We start from the raw sequence: 14100 nt of genomic DNA, 5'->3' as shown, positions 1-14100 counted from the left end.
CAGTTTCACCTGGGATGAAAAGCAGCTCAGAGCTGTCGAGGCAGAGGTGGAGTCCCCTTTGAGGGGTGGAGGAGAGGATGTAAATGGCCCATTCCTTGTAAAAGATGCGCGCAGCAATGGTAGGGAATAGTTAACACATGGCTGTACTTTCTGCGTCTGTTATGCAACCGTTTGGAGTAAGTTTACTGAAGCCGTTGAAACGTGGAATACTGTTTATGAAACTTTGTCAAGGGAATGAAAGAAAACAGCACTGTGCCGAAATTCCAGCTGAGTAAAACCCAACTATGTTAGGTAATCGGATCATGGGTGACTTTAAAAAGTGACTGTTGATAATGCCCTCAAGTGTGGGACTGTAGCGGAGGATGTTCTAGATGCTCCTCCTGGGTTGGTGTGTTTGGTGGGAGCCCTGTCCCACACTGGGGTGTCCTTATCCCTCAGGGTGTCATGGCCTGCCTGGGAGGCCTGCATTTCTCCCTGGAGTCTCAGAGCCGCTAAGGTCAAAGTCTTGACACCCCGCCCCCCTGCTGACGGGCAAGATGCCCCGTGAACAGCTGGGCAGGGAGTCTGGCAGTTACATGTGGTGGGCACGACCTGAGAGCAGGGAGGAGCCAGCACCAAGGCCCACCCTGCCATGTTGTCCAAGTGCTCACAGGAGGAGGTGCGCGTCCTGCACCACGGCCAGTCGCGAGGCTGGGGGCGGTTGCTTGTTCTGCTGCCAGGGCTCTGTTCCTGAGGGCTGAGCTCAGGATACACCTTGGGGCTCCCAGAAGCCCCCTGACCTTGCGGTTCCCGGAATGTGGAGTCATGGTGACCCACCACCCTCCTGTAGAGCTGGGGACATTCTCTTGGAACCTTGACAGATGGCACTTAGCAGGCGTTTATCCCCTTGGAATCTGTTTGAAGCCCGTGGCCAGGGCAGAAGGGATGTGTCCCATCTCCGGGGTGGAATTCCCAGGGTCCAGGGCTTCACCCCTTCCTGGCCTATGGAAGCGTCTGGATGGCACTCGTGGGGCTCCATGCCCCTGCTCCAGGCCCAGCCCAGGGGTAGGACCTGCCAGTGCCCATAGACACATCCTTTTCTCAGACCAGAGCCCCTTTCCAGTGCTCTCTGGGGGTCCAGGGAAGACAGAGCTTGTCTGAGGCAGAAGGGTCATGGTGTGCAGGGCAACGCGGTGCAGAGGTGTGAAGGGAGACTCTGAGGCCAGGGTCCCCCTGCTCTGCAATGTGGAAAACCTCAGAACCAGGCCTCGGCTCAGGGAGCAGAGTGACTGCGGGGGAGAGTGACAGCCGTCCACCTGGGCGGACTCACCCAGAAGCTGGGGGCTGCGGGCCTGTTCTGCTCTGCCCACGGCTGTTTGCCAGAAGGTGAACAACAGCAGAGGCTGCATCCAAGGTCCCAGCCCCGAGCCACCCTTGTTATTGGGAGGTGGGACATCCTGCTCCATTTCCCCAGACGGTCTTGGCCCCCAGGTGGACTTGAGGTGGCCTTGGGCTTCTTTTGTGCTGTCCCCATTGCTTCAGTGAAAGGGGGTCCTTGCTCGGGGAGGAAGATGGGAGCTCAGGAGTGGGCAGGTGCCGCTGGCTCTGCGGGATCCCGGTTTCCCCTCCCCGCTCTGGGAGGGCCGGACTGAAACCTTTGAGTGAGCTTTGTGTTGGCTCACATTTCTGAGTAAGCTGGCTCTGTGAGTGTAGACATGGTGTCGGGGCTCCTGGAGGGGGGTGGGCGTGTGGGGTGAGCACAGGTGTTCCACTGCCGGGCCCCTGGGAAGCCAGGAGTGGGCAAGGGTGGGCCGAGGAGAGGGCGGAGAGTCGAGGTGGCCCCACAGGTACCTCATGGCTCTGGAAAGTCCAGTTCACCTTTGTTGGGAAAAGCAACAGCCGTCTGGATGCAGTTAAAAAGGATTCCCTGCCCCGGGCCCCAGCCTGCTCCCAGTGTCCCGGGGCCTTTGGCCAGGCCCTCTGCAGAGATCACGTAAACAGTTGGAATTTCTCAACCTGGAGCATTGCCAGATGTCCTTGGGTCCAAGCTGCACATAAACAGATTGCCAGGTCCTGGGGCCCCGCAGGCGTCCCAGCCTGTGGAAGGGGGTGTCTGTTGTCTCCCATCCCCCCGACCTGCCCCACCTGACTTCCCTCTTGGGAGATGCATCTGTTCCGGGTCTTTCCCACTCAGTCCTGCTCCCTCTCATTGTCAGCCAAACCGGAGGCTCCCTAAAAGGACAGGAATCCACAGAACGGAGAGGAGACAGGTTCATCTTTATCCCTGGGCTTCCAACCGGGAAGCCCCCAGTGGCTGATTTTACCTGGGCCACGTCAGTTAGGGGCATCCAAATCACCATCTCCACTTGACGCTGTTTTTGTTTTTTAAAAATGTGCTGTTTAACAGATGGGTGGACCTCCACTGAGATTGTCTTGAGTTCTGCCAGGTCTGAGGTCTTTTATTTCTTTAGTTAAAATTGTATGCATTCAGCCAGGTGCGGTGGCTCACACCTGTAATCCCAGCACTTTGGGAGGCCAAGGTGGGTGGATCACCTGAGGTCAGGAGTTTGAGACCAGCCTGACCAACATGACAAAACCCCATCTTTACTAAAGCTGCAAAAAAAAATTAACCAGGCGTGGTGGTGGGCGCCTGTAATCCCAGCTACTCTGGAGGCTGAGGCAGGAGAATCAGTTGAAGCCGGGAGGTGGCGGTCACAATAAGCCAAGATCGTGCCACTGCACTCCTGCCTGGGTGACAAAGTGAGACTCCATCTCAAAAAAAAAAAATTGTTTGCATTGAAGGTGTGCAGCATGTTTGATAGACTTACGCAGGCACAGACAGACACAGTGAAGTGATCTTACACCCACCACTGCCACCCTGTAGCTGCCCCTTTTTCTTCTTTGGGATAAGAGTGCCTAAGGTCTACTCTCTTGGCAAATGACATCTACAATGCACTATCATTAACGATATCGAGACGTTTTCCTCTTGTTCCTCTTTTGCCGGGTGAATTTTGTGAGTGGCGTCTGTGGTTGGGTGGGCGGGGGGGCCAGAGCGGGGCCACAACTTGCCAGGGAAGGTTCAGGCCTTCCCTCCCCCGGGCACATTGATCCAGCTGTTCCCAGCTTCCTTCAGATGCTGACCATGATCTGGGGTTGCCTCCCCTGTGTGGTCCCCGCCCACATTGCCCCAGTTCCCTGAGAAAAGCAATTTGTGTGTCTGGGAAGGCAGCTGCTGTCCCTGGCGCCTTGATGGCCAGTGGTTTCTCCCTTAATCCCAGCTCCGCCCTGGGCTTTCTCAGCTGCCTTTGTCAGAGAAGGAAATTGGAAAGCTGGGATCTTGGAGGCTGCTTGGATGAGCTCTCTGTGTACAGCACACACACGGATGTCTCTCTGAACGTGCATCTGTGTAAACACAGTGCAAGGCTCCCCAGCTGGGGCAGGATGGGAGGGGTGGGGAGATCTGCGACCCCCCCAACTGGGGTCCCCTCACCAGCCTGGTACCCAGCACCTCTGGCGACAACCTCCAGTGGCCTGTGGCCTGGCTGGACATCTTCAACCCCCCAACTGGGGTCCCCTCACCAGCCTGGTACCCAGCACCTCTGGCGACAACCTCCAGTGGCCTGTAGCCTGGCTGGACACACCCTTTGACGTATCAGAAGTGAGCTGTCTTAGTCCATTTTGAACTGCGGTAATAGCACACCACAGACAGGGGGATTTAGAATGAAGAGGACTTCATTGGCCCACAGTTCTGGAGGTTGGGAAGTCACATATAGAAAGACCACATCTGGCGAAGGCCTTCTTGCTGTGTCCTCACATGGTGGAAGGCATTGCATGGTGAGAAGGAGCAGGAGAGAAGGTGACTGCTGTCATCCTGTCATCAGGAGCCCACGCCACCCTAACGAACCCGCTCCCATCATAGCTGCATTCACCCATCCAGGAGGGCAGAGCCTGGTGACCTAATCTCCTCCTGAAGATCCCACCTCTTTTTTTTTTTTTTTTTTTGAGACGGAGTCTCGCTCTGTCGCCCAGGCTGGAGTGCAGTGGTGCGATCTCGGCTCACTGCAAGCTCCGCCTCCCGGGTTCACGCCATTCTCCTGCCTCAGCCTCCTGAGTAGCTGGGACTACAGGCACCCGCCACCGCGCCCGGCTAATTTTTTTTTGTATTTTTAGTAGAGACGGGGTTTCACCATGGTCTCGATCTCCTGACCTTGTGATCCGCCCGCCTCGGCCTCCCAAAGTGCTGGGATTACAGGCGTGAGCCACCGCGTCCGGCCAGATCCCACCTCTTAACACGGTTGCATTGAGCATTCAGTTTCCAACACATGACTTTTGGGGAGACACATTCAAACCCTAGCATTCTGCCCCAGCCCCCAAATTCATGTCCTTCTCACGTAGTTTACATTGACTCCATCCAGTACCCGCATCAACTCAAAAGTCCAGAGTCCTGAGTCTCACCCGAATCAGATACCGGTGAGAGTCAGGCTTAAATTATCTATCTTGAAGCAAATCCCTGTCCAGCTGTGAGCTTGGGGAATGAAACAAGCTTCATGCTTCCAAACTACGTGGCGGGGAGAGGCGGGGACCGATTCCCATTCCCAAAGGGAGGCATGAAGAAAGAGGTAGCAGCCCCAAGGAAGTTTCAAACCTAACAGGATGAACCGCCTTATATCCGACAACTCTAGAATAATCTTTCACTTGGTGTGCCAAGTGAATGCTCCTGGATACGCTTGGTGGAGGCGGCCCCAGGGCCTCAGGCAGCACGGCTCATACAGCTTTGCACAGCAGGTCTCAGGAGCTGGAGCCTCGTCCTTGCTGCCCTCCCAGGCTGACGCTGTACTCTGGTGATGCTACAGTCCTGGGGTGGTGGCTCCACGGTGGCTCCACTTCCATAGTTCCACCAGGCGTCATCCTAGGGAACTCTCTGCAGAGCCTCCGCCCCTGTGGTTGGTTTCTGCGTGGGACCCCAGGCTGTCCGTGCCACCCTTTGACCTCTGGGTGGAGGGCACCATGGCTGCAGTTCCTGCCTTCCTTCCCTGCATCTGCAGGATCATCAGTACCTGTGGTCGCCACCAAGGCCACACCCACACCCTCTAGAGCTGAGCCAGAGCTGCACCTAGGCCTGCTGGAGCCATGGCTGGGCAGCTGAGGGTTGCTGTGTCGCAGTGTGGGGAGCAGACACTTGAAGGGGTGCAGGGCAGGAAGTGCTGAGTTCCTGGGCACCTCTTTGAAAACATGACCCCCCAGGTCCTAGCTTGCCTCAAAGATCTCTGGCTGCCTCGGGGTCATTCTCCATTGTCTTGTTGAATAGCGCCTGGCTCCCATCTGTCAGAGCAATTCCCTTGGGGAACAGTCACCCTGAAGTCAGCATGGAACACAGGACGCTTGGGGCATTGGGGGCCCCTGACCCTAGCGTTGCCAGGTCAGAAGCGGAGAGAGGAATCCTGCCCTAGGGAAGTGGGGTTCTCAGGGCAGGGAGCCCCGTCCTGCAGGGAGCCGCTCCCACTGCTGCCTTCACAGCCGTCCACATTGCCTTTCCCGGGGCTTGGGCTGACCCAGGGGCCAGGAGGCCCTGTCCCCTTTGGGGTTAGAGTGAGGCCTGGGTGTGGTTGAGGCAGGCGGGCCCTGTGGTGAGGTGAGGGCCGGGGGAGGAGGGCCAAGTAGGCAGGTGGACTTGGCAGGATTTCCCGTGGGTTCTGGGCTGCTGTGTGCATGGGAGGACGCATCTCCTACCTGGAGGGAGGCGGGGTCTGGAGGCTGCAGCCCCGGGGCCTGACGGTGGTTCTGGCTGGGGGCAGAAGTTCAGCCTGGGGCTGGGGCACCTATTTTTCCCTCATCCTTCCTAAATCCACCCGAGTTCCCTTGTCCTGACATCCACCTCCTCCCTCGAGTGGCTGTGACCTGGCGGGCCTGTCTGGCACTCCCCTTTGGGGCGATACGGGGAGCCTGGTGGTCTCGGCTCCTTTTCTTCATCTCAGCGTCTTCAGGTGCTTCTCGTGGCATTGGTCTGGAGGGAGCCGGTGTCTGTCGCTGGCTGCTGACCCAGGTTGCTCCTTTGCCTGGCAGTGCTAGGACGACAGCCACTGAGGCCCTGCCACAGGCCCCCATTGCAGTCTGTGATCATGACTCCCCAGGACAGCAGGAACTGAGCAAGGGCCCCTTGTGCACACAGCTGAAGGCCGTCCATACTACTGGGGTCTGGGGTGTCAGGAGGGACGGGCCGCGGTCTCAGACGCCCTCTCTCTGTTTCCCCAGGGCATGCTCATCGAGGGCCCGCCCGGCCCAGAAGGCCCCGCGGTGAGTATCCGGCTTTATCCTGTGACTTGCAGAAGGTACTGTTGGTGGGGTGGGGTTGGTGACACCCCTTATGTCTCCTGGATGGAAAAGAGAGAGGCTCTTCACTTTTGCAGATACTCTGGGAGCCAGCACTTTCCCACCCCAACCTCTGCCTTGGTTGGCCAGGTGGAAATCGGACCTTTTCCTGTGGCCCCATCTTTTAACTCTGCCCCAACTTTATTTTAAATTCTAGGGTCTTCCCGGACCTCCAGGAACCATGGGTCCTACTGGCCAAGTTGGGGACCCTGGAGAAAGGGTAAGAGGTTGACTGTGTTTCCTGAGATCACACCAACTGTGAGGCTGCCCATGTCTCCTCTCCACGCTGTGACCCGAGCTGTCCCTGCCTGTGGAGGTGACACAGAGACTTGTGTCTTCAAATCCCCCTTTACCCAGGCACCCCTCACACCAGCCGTGTTCAGATGTTTCTGGGGCTGGCTGTGGCTATGGGGAGAGTGGGGTCCCTCAGGGCCCAGGGAGCCTGCCAATGCTCAGCCCAGATGGTGGCCCCGGGAGCTGCAGTTGTCCAGCAAATGGCAGCAGCCGCAGTAAACACAGCGGATGGCTCCGGGGCGTTTCCCACTCCTCGCCGCCGGGCAGCCACACTTACGTGGAAACAGCCGCCCTCCTTGCTGGGTTTGGGAACTTACTTGTTGTGGGTTGCACCTGGCTCGCAGGCTCAGAGGTGTCCTCGGTGTCCCTGGCCACGGGAGGAGATGGAGGACAGCCGCTCCCCAGACGCTGCGATTTCCTTCTGACACCTGGTGGGCGCTCCGAGTACTGCGGCCTCCTGGTGTCGGGTGGGGCGAGAGTTGTCTCTTCTTCCTGCTGTTGAAATGAATGTGGATTTGAGTGCAGAAGGACTAAGAACTGATTTCTGAACGGCTGGGTTGTGGGTGGGAGAAACAAGGGCTGCGTGTGGGTGATCACGGGTGTTCATGCCAGGGACCTGCCTGCTGTCCGGGGCAGAGTGAGGACCTTGTGGGTGTTACTGTGGGTGGATGCAGGGCAGGGTCTGGTCCTGTGGGAAGGTGGTTTGTAATGTCAGAGTGCGGTGGCTAGGGATGCTTCCCAGGCTACTCCACAGGGAGGCGTTTGGGGATGTCTTGTGCAGTGCCTGGTGGCTTTGCAGCAGTGCTCAGGAAAGGTGGGGCAGGGCTGGGGACAGTAAGTCCTGACCTTGGACCTGGAGGTTCTTATGGGTGCTCAGTACCCCTGGAAAGCTGGGGAGGCGCAGGACAGGTGAGGTCAGGCAGCAGGATGCAGGGGCAGGTGGTGGCAGCCTTTGTGGGGGCAAGAGCCGAGCCGGTGGGGATGCTTGCCTGGGGAGGAGATGGGAGCACTGAGGCCAACCTTTGGAGGAGAACGGTTCAGGTCAGCAATGCGGGAAGAGGTTGTTATCGTTCTGTGTGGCCGAGTGACCTCGGAGGGCAGTATGCATCAGATTGGGCCACACAGTGAGATTCTCTGCCACATTGCTTTTCACAGTGAGGGATTTGGGGGCCCAGAAGAGCGGGATCTTGCTCCATGGCAAGGGTCGTGGCAGGAAGCGGGGCGGGGTGGGGGCTTGGCTGGCCCCTGGAGCACGAAGCTTTCACAGCATCCACAGCTTGGCAGCCACATCTCCAAAACTCCAGACAGGCAACAGCCAGCAGCCACTGCTCTTGCCCAGCGAGGACCGGCATGATTGGAGCTCTGCGGTGGGGGCTGCAGCCACCCCAGCTCGCTCTGGAGCCCCCTCCCCGCAGATTCGTGTGAGATGGGGCGATGGCCAAGCTCCCCCTCCACAGAGCTGCCTGTGGATGGGTCCACAGGTGTGGCTGGGTTCCTGTGCAAAGGAAAGTGCATTGCATGGCTCTGGGGGCTGGTTTCTTTCCCAGATGTAGGACAGGGTAGTATCCACAGGGCACCCAGAGGCTGGCCGACACACAGGGCACCCAGAGGCCGGCCGACACACGGGGCACCCAGAGGCCGGCTGACACACAGGGCACCCAGATGCCAACTGACGCTGCCTCAGTGGTGTTCCAAGGCTCTGTCCTCCTATCCATCCAGCATACAGATTTGTACTGAGTGCTGGGCACTGGTCTAGCCTGGGGATCTCAACGGTGTGAACCAGAGGGGTGCTGGTTCACACCTCACCACGCGGTCCCTGCCTATGGGCTGATCCCAGCTTGGGGTCACTGGTGGGTGGCCCTGCCAGTGCCTTGTGACACCGTGACCAACCCAGCTGCTGCGGAGGAGCCAAGGGCCCTGACTGGAGAATATCGTTGGTTTAGGAGCTGGTCTTCCTCCAACTCACATCAGGGTCCAGGAGCATGAGGACTGAGGTTGGGGTTGGCAGAGGAACCAACTCCTCCAGGGTCTGCATCCGTGGAGTTGGAGGAGAGACCTGGAGCCCACCGGCCTCCCCAGGGCCCTTCCAGTAGGGAGGGGTGCCGGTTCCAGGAGCTGAGAGCTGTCCACCCCTCTGGGTCCAGTTCCGGCTGGCCTTGTTCAAGAAACCATCCCTGCTCACAGCTCAGCATCCTCTTGATGCCCAGATCTTGCTGGATGCCCACTAATCGGCTGTGCAAGATCACTGGCTGTGGGGTGGAACCCTGCAGCGCTGCCTGCAGTGGACCGGGCTCAGGTTCCTGTGCAGTGGAAAAACAATGTTTTCTCTTCCCTCGGGGGGTTGAGCATCTGGGGCCTCCAAAGTGAATGGACAAAAGACAGATTCACAAGAGAAGAGGCACACGATTTTAACACTTTTAATCTTCTATGCCCGGGGGCTTCACAGCCAAGAAGTAAAAACCAAAAGAAGTGCTTCGGCTCGGGAGCATATACACCATTTTAACAAGCAATAGGATGTGGAGAAGTGGCTAGACCAAGGAAAAGAGGGTTTGGGCTTCGAGGGGTGACAGATGGTGGGCAAGTGACTCGGAACTTCACGGAGGAACAAGTGGAGGATTAAGGTTATCTTGGCAAAGTCTGTTGAGGCAGATTCATCGGGCTGGCCTCCCTCTCAGGTGATAAGGGGCGCTCCCCAAATTCTGATACAGAAGCAGAGGCGGGTGGGTGGGGTGGGAGCAGGGGGTAATGCCCTGCTTTTAGGCAGAAAGGGGGCAGTAAGAGAACTCTTCTTGCATCCATCGATTCTTATTTGGCTTCAGCACAAAATAGTCCTGCAGAGCAGCGGCATGCTCTGTCCCCTCCTCTGCTTGGCCTCCTGTGCCTCTGTCTAGGAGGGACTTTTCCCTGTGGTCTGGAAGAACCCTCTTCTCCCTGATACCCCAGACCTCCTGCCTTGGGATTTCCCAGCCCTCCCTTCCTTCCCCAAGGGCTGTCTAGCCGTGACCGGTTTGTGTTCTTTTCTTCCTCACCAGGTGGTGAGTTCCTCAAGATAGGCCTCACTTCTGTGCCCTTCCTGACACCCTGCTCCCTGTGGGCAGCCGTGGCAATTGGCTGGGAACCGTCTGTGCACCTGTGCCATGGCATCCCACTGGGCATCATGCAGCCCTGACCAGCTGCTAAAGCCCGCACCCTGTGCCTCCACTGACTAGCGCTGGGCGTCGCTTCCTTCACACTGTCTGGTGGGCCCTGCACACTCTCCCGCTGCTCCCCTTGGACGACCTTCCATGCTGCGTCTACATTCTAGCACCTCAAATCCTTTCTTGCTCTTATGCCCATGGCTGCCTGCAGGGAGCAGGGTGCAAGGAGAGGCACAGAAGTGGGGCCTGCCTTGAGAAACTCACCATCCAGTGAGGAAGAAAAGGCACAAACCAGGCGTGGTTAGACGGCAAGAATTATTTAGTAAAGGCATTGGAGGAAGAACTGGGAATCCCAAGATGGGAGGTCTGGAGCGGCTGTGTCCGGGTGGAGAAGGGGGCTCGAGCCATCCTCCCATCCAGTTTCCCTCAGATGACTGGTAAGCAGGTGCACAGCTGGGGCCATGTGCAAAAGCCCGCAGGGAGATAGAGGTAGAACTGGGGTTGAACCCAGATCTCCTGTGGCAGAAGGAAGGTGGCCACTCTTACTTTGAGGTTCAGAAGAAACCCTAGAGAGCTGGGAGTTCCCAAGGGAGCTGCGAGTCAGGTGGGCATTACCCACCCCTCTCTGGCCTGGGTTTCTTGTGGGTCTGGCTTCCGTGCCACCTGCCAGTGCGTTTCTGTAGGGGCTGACTCTTTAGGGCATCTGGGAATATAGTCTGATATCAGTGGGTCTGAAAGCATGAGGTTATGCATTTGTGAAGGTTCCCTATGATCCCATCGTGGCAGTGCTGTGCCCCTGTGGGTCGCTGAGCAGGTGGGGGAAGGAGAGGGCTGGGGGCCATCAGTAAAGATTCAGGCCCCAGTGAGTCCCGCCTTCCATGGACTTCCAGGGCCCATACCTGCTAGCCTCGATAGAAGCACCCAGAAGGCAGGCGCCGCCTCGGTGCTGCTTGTGAGCACCCCCTACATCCATTCGCGTGTGTGCCCCAGAGCTGGTGCCCACGATGTTTGTGCCTAAGAAATGTTCTGTGTGATCAGAGCGTCTTTGAGGCGAGTCCCTTCCTTTCCCTTCCCCGTGCGCCTCTCCGAAAGCCTTGCACCCCAGGCACTGCTGTGTTTTAAGGCAGCTCCTGAAAGCATCCAGTGTTACTGTGGATTTGATTGCATTTTTCAGGATGCTGTGGCCACACTCCTCCTGAATCTCCGTGGTCCACTGGAGAGTTTAACGTTTTCATCTAGAAATGAGCTTGCTTGCTGTCTAATTGACTCCCGGGAGCTCCAGCTGGTGTTGACCAGCCGCTGGTCTATTGCCCTTAAGATAGACTTCACACAGATCTTTCCGTCTGCAGCACATTTATTATTTTTGGGTAAAGTAACGATCTGCTTTCTGAGTCTGTGGGCAGGTCCCACCCTCCGCGAGGTCTGGATCCTCCTCTGGGAAGCCCCAGGGATTCAGTATGCAGGTTTCTCTCCCAGCCGCCCCAGGGTCAGAGTGGAGGCAGTTTCCCAAGCTTTCTCCAGATTGCCACACAGGGGCACCTCGCTGCCTGCATAATTGGATGCATTTGATGCCTTGGGAGGAGCCCCCCCAACCTTTCAATGACCCCATTAGGTGCAGAAGCAGCCTGGCAATAATGACGCTCCCCAGCACTGTCTTAGCCCCTCCTGTCACTCAGCAGGGGCTCAAACTTTCTCCCCCTCTTTTTTATGTGTCCAGGATTAGCCTTGCTCATGGGATTTTGCATGAGTGCATTTTTCTGTACCTTGAAAAGGTTTGTATGTAAGCCGTGCCCTGAAAAACATCAGTCACTACCTCCCAGCCAGAATGCGCAGCTCATCTCTCCCTAATAGGTTCTGGTGTGGTCTGCCCAGGACCAGCCTTGGGGTGACGCCCTGCTGTGCCATCCCCTCCCCATGGCCTGCTGGAGTTACACCCAGGGTGGGATAGGACACAGGCTAGATCACTGGCAACATGACAGAGAGAGCAAGTTCACTCATGAGCACGCGGCTGCTGTCCAACTCAGAAGGAATTAGCTTTGTTTTCCTGGCTCCCAGGCTCCTGTGGACGGGACATGCCAATCCAGTCTCTCCTTGTGCTTGGAAGTGTTCAGGACATCTTGGCAGAGCTGCTCAGAGAGGTTCACACACACACTTAAGTACACATGCACACTCACCCACACATGCACTCACATTCACATGCACTCACACACATACGTACATGCACACACCCATACATGCACACACGTACACATCCACACATGCACACTCATGTGTACATGCACACACCCATACATACACTTACACATGCACACTCACCCACACCTGCACACACACTCATGCACACACTCACCCATATTTGCACACGTATACTCACACATGCACACACACACATTCATGCATGGATGCACACACCCATGCATGTGCGCACACACATTTACACACACATGCACTCACATGCTTGCACACACTCATGCACACACCCATACACGCACACACATACACACGTACACACATTCGCACACTCATGCATGTCTGCACATACTTGTCCATACACACACATGCACTCACACACCTTCACACACACTCATGCACACGCTCACCCATACATGCACACACATACACACCTCACATGTACACACATTCACACACTTATGCATGTATGCACACACTCGTCCATACATGTGCACACACATTTACTCACACATACACTGACGTGCACACACACGCACACGTGCACACACCCAGGTGCACACACGCACACACACACCTACACACACACGCATGCGCTGTCTGGGTTCACCGCCACACGGCGGCCGTTCCAGGGAGGCTGGTTTGCAGGCTTGTGTGTCCGCATCCCCAGCAGCCTGGTCGTGAATGACTTCTGGCCATTTCAAGTCTCATTTATCTTCAAAGCTTTGTCCCCCGAGGCCACTGATAGGAATCTGTCCAAGCCTCAGGTGCCCTACCAGGAGATCTGTGGGAACTGGGGGTTTCCCTGCTGTAGCCCTGGAAGCAGTGTGTGTCTCCCAAAGCGAGCTCGGTGTCGAAAGGAAGATTCATTGGAGGGTGTACATTCTCGTATGGAAAAGAAAATCAAGTACAGTTTGTGGAGAGAGAGGTGAAGGGAGCAAAGGCCTCAGGACATTTCTAGAGTGAAGGGACAGCTGGCAGAAGCCGCAGGTCTGGCCCCAAGCGCACTGTGCTCTCGGACCCGATGCGGAGACTGCCAGGGTGTTCATCACGGTTGGTTAGTGGCAATGGCTGGGGGCGTCCAGGAGTCTTTCTCAGGTGGGCCCCTTGAGGCCGCAGGTCTTACCCAGAGCCCTGGTTATTGGTGGCCGGTGGATAAAGAGCCCCTCCTGTGGATTTTCTGGTTGTTAGTTCTGGTTGAGGGGTGCGGTCTGAGGCATCAGGCCTCTTGATAGGGCCCTGCCTCCAGTCTTTTAGACGGGCCCTAAGGCTCCTGGAAGAGTGTCTGTCTAGCTCTTTGAAGGGGCTCAGTAGGTACCTCTCAATGAATGAATGAAATGTGGGTTCATTTCTTTGGGATCCTCGGACAATTGATGACCAACTTGGGGTTTAAAGCAACAGAAGTGTCTTCTCTCTTAGTTCTGGAGGCCAGAAATCTGAAATCAAGGTGTGGGCTGGGCGGCGCCCCCTCTGGAGGCTCCAGGGGAGGGTCTTCCTCACCTTTTCCGGCTCCTGGCGGCCACTGGCCGTCCTCTGTCCCCATAGCTTGTTGGTGCATCTCTGCAGTCTCTGCCTCTGTCTTCACGCTGCCCTCCCCTGTGTCTCTGTCACTGCCTCCCCTCCTTTTCCCTTACAAGGACTCGTCATTGGATTTAGGGCCCAAGATCTCATCTCAAGATCCTCAGTCCCATCCTCAAAGACCCCAAGAAGGGCACAGTCACGTGTTTCAGGAGCTGCACGTACCTTTGATGAGGCATCCTTCAGCCCACCGCACATGGTCATGCACGGATTCCTCACAGCCAGGAGACGTCCAGAAGGAAGTGACCACTGAGAACTGCTCTGGGCCACTCCCGAGCTGTGCCTGCCCAGGGTCGGGCCTGGACAACCACACGCACACAAAGGCTCTGGAGAGACACCTGCTTGCTGTCCTCCTGCTCCGGGTCTTTCCAAGAGCGGAAGGGAACTTTTCAGCACCAAGCCTCCTGCAGGCCTACAGCTCCTCCCAAACCTGCCGCCACCATGAAGAGAAAAGGCTCGGGGTTCTCTGCTCACCGCTTTGACCCAAATCCCAGCCTGGAAGGGGGCCTTGTGCCTCTCCCCTGAGGCTGGGCCAGGGGCTCATGGGGACAGT

General features: G+C 57.0%; 1 protein-coding gene across 2 annotated transcripts in view; it reads left to right on the top strand.

Moving 5' to 3' along the window:
- Positions 1–14100, top strand: part of COL5A1 (collagen type V alpha 1 chain) — a 209079-nt gene that overhangs the window by 93242 nt on the left and 101737 nt on the right. For both annotated transcript variants that reach the window (XM_010372767.2, XM_010372766.2), the window contains exons 10-11: positions 6232–6273; positions 6506–6568. In XM_010372767.2, coding sequence (XP_010371069.1) covers positions 6232–6273; positions 6506–6568 — 105 coding nt within the window. The remainder of the gene's footprint in view (positions 1–6231; positions 6274–6505; positions 6569–14100) is intronic.

Source organism: Rhinopithecus roxellana, chromosome 16 (genome assembly GCF_007565055.1).
Source record: "Rhinopithecus roxellana isolate Shanxi Qingling chromosome 16, ASM756505v1, whole genome shotgun sequence".
Taxonomy (NCBI): domain Eukaryota; kingdom Metazoa; phylum Chordata; class Mammalia; order Primates; family Cercopithecidae; genus Rhinopithecus; species Rhinopithecus roxellana.
Note: the sequence above shows the minus strand (reverse complement) of the source record. Positions and strands in the feature narration are given on the sequence as shown.